General features: G+C 70.2%; 1 protein-coding gene across 1 annotated transcript in view; it reads right to left on the minus strand.

The window, feature by feature from the left end:
- Nucleotides 1-6,823, minus strand: part of KCNN3 (potassium calcium-activated channel subfamily N member 3) — a 9,932-nt gene that overhangs the window by 1,891 nt on the left and 1,218 nt on the right. Inside the window, exons 2-6 of the mRNA XM_026048486.1 lie at nt 6,658-6,819; nt 4,610-4,705; nt 2,281-2,699; nt 244-385; nt 40-150 (exon numbers count right to left, since the gene is read on the minus strand). Of these exons, the coding sequence (XP_025904271.1) occupies nt 40-150; nt 244-385; nt 2,281-2,699; nt 4,610-4,705; nt 6,658-6,819 (930 nt within the window). The remainder of the gene's footprint in view (nt 1-39; nt 151-243; nt 386-2,280; nt 2,700-4,609; nt 4,706-6,657; nt 6,820-6,823) is intronic.

A 6,823-nucleotide genomic window follows, 5' to 3' on the forward strand; every position in this document is an offset into this window, starting at 1 on the left:
AGGAGGATGACGATGAGGAGGAAGGCCCCGCAGCCTTACCCGCTTGGTGAGCTGCGTGTCCATCATGAAGTTGTGCACGTGCTTCTCGGCCTTGGTGAGCTCCAGCTTGCGGGCCACCACGGCCACGACGAGGGCGGTGCAGCCGGCGCCCTGCGCGCGGGGAGGGACAGCGGGGACAGGCGCCGCGTGGCGCGGGCAGCCCCGGCACCAGCACCGCGGCGGCACCGCCACCGCGCCACTCACCATGATGCCCGTGAGCAGGCAGACGCCCTTGCCGCAGTAGGTGTGCGGCACCATGTCGCCGTAGCCGATGGAGAGGAAGGTGATGGAGATGAGCCACATGGCGCCCAGGAAGTTGCTGGTCACGTCCTGCTGGTCGTGGTACCTGGAACGGGAGGGGGTCAGCGGGACGCGCCGCTCCCGCGGGATCGGGGCGTTTTGGGCCAAATCCGCCGGCGCTTCCTGCTCCGACGGGACCGGCGGCTCCTGGCCGGCGCGGCAGCGCAGCTGGGGCYGGAGGCGGCTTCGCCCCCTCGCGCCGGCCGCGGACGGGAACCAGCTGGAGCKTTCTTGGCAATTCCCCGCAAACGGATCCCGCCAAGCTCCCCGACCCCGGCTCCGTGAAGCAGCCGGGATTTGTCCTGCCGAATTCCCCCGCTCCCGGGGAACGGCGGGAGCTGCGGCACGCACGCTCCTTGGGAGAGGGGGGCCCGAAGCGCTGCGTTTGGGGCGAAAATGGAGGGGTTGGGGTGGAAATGGGGGGTGTTGCACCCCCGAATGATGGGAGACGCAAAGGCGCCCAGCTCCCACGGCGGCTCCGCACACACGTCCCCTCCGTTTCATCCCAAGGGATGCGGGAGGGACGGAACGGCTGGGGAGGGGGGCAGGTTTCCCGGAGCTCGTGAAGAGGAGCTGGAGCAGCCGCCGGAAGAGGAGTCGGCGCCAGCGCCGAGCGCGGACGCAACCGCTTGGACCCTGGCGCCGATTCCCCCCCGAGCGCCGGGGCCCGGGGGAGTGGAAATTCCCCTGGGATGGGCGCCCCCCCGCGGGCTGGGGGTCCCCCCGGGCTGGGGGTCCCCCCGTTCCAAGGGGCTCTCCTGGCTCTGTGCGCCCTTCCCGGCTCCTGCGTCCCCCAGGTCTCCGCATCCCACCCTGCATCCCGGCTCCCTCCCGGCACCCACAGCTCCCTGGGATCCCTGGGATCCCACGGCGGCTCCGCGCTCCCYGTCCTGTTTCTCATTAGCGAGAGCTACTTAACGAGCCCCCGGGAGCCCCTCCACCCATTGGGATGCACAGAGGAAACCTCCTCGGTGCCAGGGGGCCACGTGCAGCCACCCGGCACCCCAAGGAGCCCCCAAGGAGCCACCCGGACACCCCCCATAAATCCCAGTGCGTCCCGTGCACRCAGCTCCAGCGCGTGGCCACAGCGCTTCCCGCTCTTCCCGGCCCGTCGCATCCCTGCACACGGRTGCCCAGCGCTGGATCCCGCCTGCGGAACCCCCTCGTTTCCCCAGGCAGCTGCAACGACTTAGAGGGATCGAATGCGATTTAGCTAATCCACTTGTAAGGCCTAACGAGGCGCGAGCGGCTCCCCGAGCGGCTCCCTTCCCGGGGGCGCAGCCGGCATCCCGGAGCGCCCCGTCGCCACGGCAACCCCGGTGCGGGCATGCCGCTCCTGGCGGGATGCTGCAGGATGCCGGGTTGTCATGGCAGTGGCTGGCGGTGGGGAGCCGGGCCAGGAGCTGCGCCCCCGAGCGCCCGGATCCCGCCCGGAGCACGGAGCAGCGCTGGGGGTTGCATCCCCAAAGCTGCATCCTGCACCCCCAAGTATCCCGAATCCCACATGGAGCATGGAGTAGAGCCAGGGGCTGCATCCCCAAAGCTGCATCCTGCACCTTGGAGTATCCCAAATCCCATATGGAGTGGCACCGACGGTTGCATCCCCAAAGCTGCATCCTGCACCTTGGAGTATCCCAAATCCCATATGGAGTGGCACCGACGGTTGCATCCCCAAAGCTGCATCCTGCACCTTGGAGTATCCCAAATCCCATATGGAGTGGCACCGASGGTTGCATCCCCAAAGCTGCATCCTGCACCYTKGAGTATCCCRAATCCCAYATGGAGYRGYRCYGRGGGTTGCATCCCCAAAGCTGCATCCTGCACCTCAGACTATCCCAAATCCCACATGGARCABGGAGCAGAGCCAGGGGTTGCATCCCCAAAGCTGCACCCGGCAGCCCCGAGCATCCCGGATCCCGCGCGGAGCGCCGCCCCGCTCACCTCTCGCACACGCGCACGGTCCAGGCGGCGATGATCCACAGGGAGATGCTGAAGACGAGCAGCACGGTGCCGGGGCAGATGGTCATGAGCGTCTTCATGACGAAGCGCGTGTTGAAGTTGATCTTGTTGAGSGCGCCGATGCTGCGCGACGAGGCGTCCGTGAAGAGCTTGCTGTGCAGCAGCATCACGCGGGCGATCAGGTAGAGGCGCAGGAACATGGGGATGGACAGGATGATGTCCACGTCGGCCTCGGCGCGCGACGGCGTGTACGAGAAGGCCAGGCGCGCCGTCCAGAAGAACTTGTACTCGCCGGGGATGGGGTGGATGGCGCAGACCAGCATCTCCAGGCTGATGTAGAGGATGCGCTCGTAGGTCATGGCGATGCGCCAGTCGTCGGCCCCGTTGTCGATCACAAAGAGCTGCCGGAGGCGGGAGCGCCGTCACGGAGCGGCCGCCGCACGGGCACGCGGGGAAGCGGCTCCGCATCCGTGTGGGATACGGTGGGAAAGGGCACGGGGAGCAAGCGGCTGCTCCGGACCTCCCTGGGTGCCAGCACGCAATGCTGGGATGGGGCAATGCTGGCRCAGTGGAATGCCGGGATCACGGAACACCAGGATGCTGCCGGCACCAAAGAGCAGCTCCAGGCGCTGCAGCATCCCTGGCCCCGGTGCACGGAGTGCTGAGCACGGAACAACCCCCGGTGCCCACGGAACAACCCCTGTCCTCACGGAACAACCCCCGGTGCCCACAGAACAACCCCCGTCCTCACGGAACAACCTCCGGAGCCCACGGAACAACCTTCCCGTGCTCACGGAACAACCTCCGGAGCCCACGGAACAACCCTCCCGTGCTCACGCTCGGGGCTGGGAACTCCCCGGGCTTCTCCCGGCCGCGGCCGGGGGCGGCACCAGCTGGCAGCGCTCCCGGGAAGAGCCGCTCCGGAGGCAGCCCGCGAGCCAGCCGCGCGGCACCGGGGCGTCCCGCGGGATCCCGGCCGCGCCGGCTCCGGCTCCGCGGCGCCGCTTTGTTTTACGGCACTGTTTATAAGCGACGCTCCTCGGAGCCGCCAAGGGAGCTCGGCGGGTGCGGAGTGAGCGCCGGGCGGCGCTTCCTGGAAAAAGGTGTTAAAAATAAAGGAGCGGGGGGAGGAAAAAAGGAAAAAAAAAGGCAGGAAAGCTCCGGCCTGCGCCAAGGGCTCTGCAGCAGCCCCGGCCGGCGGGGCCGGCTCCACTCCCGCTCGGCGGCTCCTTCCGGAGCGGCTCCGGAGCGGAGCGCTGCTCCACGTTGCCATGGAAACCGCCTCCGGGAGGCCGGGTACCGAGGAGGCCTCTGCGCATCCCTGGCATCCCCGGAGCGCAGCGGCCCCCGCGGCACCGGCACGGGCACCGGCGGCCCGCGAGCGCGGCCGGGATGTGCCGGGACGGCACGTTCCGCTCGGGAGCATCCCGCTGGCACCGTGGGGAAGGGAATGGGGATGCCATGGATGGGAATGGGGATGCGGCTCTGCCAGAGCCTCCGGAGTGAGGCCGCAGCCTCCTGCCCCCGCCGGCGGCTTTGCRGCCCTGATCACCCCGCTCCCGAGCTGGCAAAGATCCCGGAGCAGATTATCCCCAATCCCTTTAGAAGCACCTAGAAGATAACAGGGTGATAAAGAGCCAGCGGGGATTTGCGCGGGATGAGCCGGGCTGCCGCAATCCGCCTCCCTCGGCGGCCGAGGAGCCGGCAGCACGGAGCTTCCCGCGGCGGGAAGGGCGATGCCGGGGGGCCGCAGGGACACRGCGGGTCCCGAAACGCAGGCGCTCGCTCCGCGCACCCATCCCAGGGCGACGGGCAGCACAGGGAGGGATTTGACGACGACGCCAAGAAATCATGGGAATAATCCATGCAGCCAGGGCGTGGGGACCCCGTGGGGACCCCGCCGTGTCCCCGGCACCGGCTGCACCGGGAGCAACACGCGGAGGAGGCCGGGCAGCCCCGGCGGGGTCAACATTATCGCAGCCCAGCCCGGCGGCTGCAATATTCGCTCGGAGCGGAGCAGGGGGCCGAGGGCGGCGCTGCCGCGGGCACCGCGCGGCCTCCCGGCTTCCTGGCCCCGGCGCTCGGAAGCGGCCGCCTGGCCCCGCGCCCGGGCAGGAAACTCCGCTTTTCCCGGCCGCGTCTCCCTGATCCCGGCTGGTTCTCCCTGATCCCAGTCGGGCCTCCCCGATCCCGGCCGGGCCTCCCCGATCCCGGCCGGGCCTCCCCGATCCCAGTCGGGCCTCCCCGATCCCGGCCGGGCCTCCCCCATCCCGGCCGGGTCTCCCCGATCCCGGCCCGCGGCGGGACCCACCTGCACCTCGCGCGTGTGGTAGGCGACGATGAGCCCCAGCAGGATGACGGTGGAGAGGCTGATAAGGCATTTGAGGGCCAGCGAGAACATGGAGTCCTGCAAGGGAAGGAGGCGCGGGGCAGCCGCAGGGCCAGGGCCGCCCCGCTGCTCCTGCCCAAAGCCACCTCCTAATCCCGTCCTGTAATCCCAGCTGCCGCCCGGCCTGGCGGCTCCGGCAACCCGGCGGCACCAGCATTAGGCTGGCATGGTGGCACCCTAATGGCTGCTCTGATTGGATCCGCCTGCTAATTAGCTCCAGGAAAATCAAAGCGGGCCCTGGTTCTCCGGACCCGCTCCTGGTGGGAAAGGGGGGTTCACTCCAAGGGTGGGTGCCCGGACCTGTCCCCATGGCCAGTGAATCCCTGCCGCCCTCCACCCTGATCCACCKGTATTCCTGCTCCCGTGGGACGTGGCGCTGGCACCGGGAATGCTCCACGGGGCCCTGCCCACCCCATCGCCCCCGCGCTGAGACCCGACACGCTCATCACACATCCCCGCCCCGGCCGCAGCCCGTCCCKTGTCCCCACGTCCCTCGTGGGGGGCTCTTTCCCTGGCATTTAGCGGCGGAGCAGGGACAACCTTGGCCGGGGGAGCGGAGGGGCCCGCGAGCCGCATTGTTCCCGCGACTTGGCAGTGCCGACGGGAAAGGGCCGCGGACGAGCGACGCCGGGGCCGGGCTCGCGCCAAGGCCGCGGGCACCGTCCTGCCGCCCCGGGGCCGGGTATTTTTAGCCGGCAGGTGCTCCGGGGCAGCGGGGCTGCAAGGGCGGCAACGCAGCCACTGCTCCCGCCGGCGGCTCCGCAGGGGCCGGGCAGGAAGAGCGGCCGGCGGCTCCCACGCTCCCGAACCAGCGCGCCGGGGCCGGCGCGGAGCCGTCGCCCGCTCCCCGGGGGCTCCCGGCACGAGATGCCCGGCGGGTGCCGGGAGCGGCGGGCTCGGCCGCGTGCCGCCCGGCGGCGCGGGGAGCCGGGCACCCTGTTGCTCTCGCAGCTCCCATCCCGGGCCAGCCGCACCGGGAGCGCACGGAGCATCCCCGCGCGGCGGGGGCGTCCCGGGCGCATCCTTCCTCCTCCTCCTCCTCCTCTGCCCGCCCTGGCGTCGCCCCCGCGGGCGGCCGCCCCCCGGCCCCTCCGGCAGCCCGGGAGCCCCGCGCCGCCCGCGGGCGCCCATCGCGGTGGTGTCCTCGCTGCGGCGGTATAAATAACCTGACAGATGTCGACACAAAGAGTTATTCATCTCGCTGCCAAGCGGGGAGCGGGCGCTGGCAGGGCTGTGTGGGGGGAGAATTATAAATAAAAGACACCGTCCCCGGGAAAGAAAAAAAAAAAAAAAAAAAGGCAGCTGGAGATGGGGCTGGGGAGGAGGAGGATGGCGGCCTTCACCGCTCGCCGAGGAGCCCCGGCCTTCGCGCCCTGTCCGGCGCTTGCGGCGCGGGGGGCCCCGCGCCCGCCTGCCTGGGCCCACGCCCCGTGCCATGGGGTGGCCGCGGGGGCAAACTCCCTGTCTGCTCGGTCACTGACCCGCCCCGGCGCACGTCGGCCAGAGCAAACAGCCGGTGCCGGCGGGTCCTGACGGGCAGAGCGAGCCCCGCGGGACCCCAAGGGCTGCGAGCGGCTCCTGTTGGGCGCCCGCCGCTGCAAACTGCCCCAGGGGACCCCGCTGGGCCCCAATAGCCCCGTTGGGCGCCCCTGGGTGCACATGGCCCTGGTGAAGCCCAACCCGTGCAAACGGCCCCGCGGGATCCTGGCTAGTGCAGGAGGCCCTGCCGGACCCTGCGCGGTGCAAACGGGCCCCTGGGTTCCCTGCACACGGTGCCCGTTGGGCGCCTGCTGGTGCAAACAGCCCCCCAGGATCCCGGTGGCTGCAAAGGGCCCCATTGGACCCTGCMCGGTGCCAACAGCCCCATTGGGCACCTGCTGGCGCAAACAGCCCCACTGGCCCCCAACCAGTGCCAACCTCATGCCGGGGTCCCATCCCCGCGCCCGCCACCAAGTGCCCCTCGTCGCTACCTTAGAGTAGAGCCCCCAGGAGAGCTCGGTCTCGATGACCATGACGACGATGCCGAACATGCCGAAGATGAGCGCGTAGTCGCTGAGGCGCTTGCGCTTCTCGAAGAGCGCGCGCCGGTGGCCCAGGCGGTAGCCGATGTTCTGCGCCTTGCGCTTGGGCGCCTTG

Source organism: Nothoprocta perdicaria, unplaced genomic scaffold (assembly GCF_003342845.1).
Source record: "Nothoprocta perdicaria isolate Ctin4 unplaced genomic scaffold, notPer1 scaffold_543, whole genome shotgun sequence".
In the NCBI taxonomy this organism is placed as follows: Eukaryota; Metazoa; Chordata; class Aves; order Tinamiformes; family Tinamidae; genus Nothoprocta; species Nothoprocta perdicaria.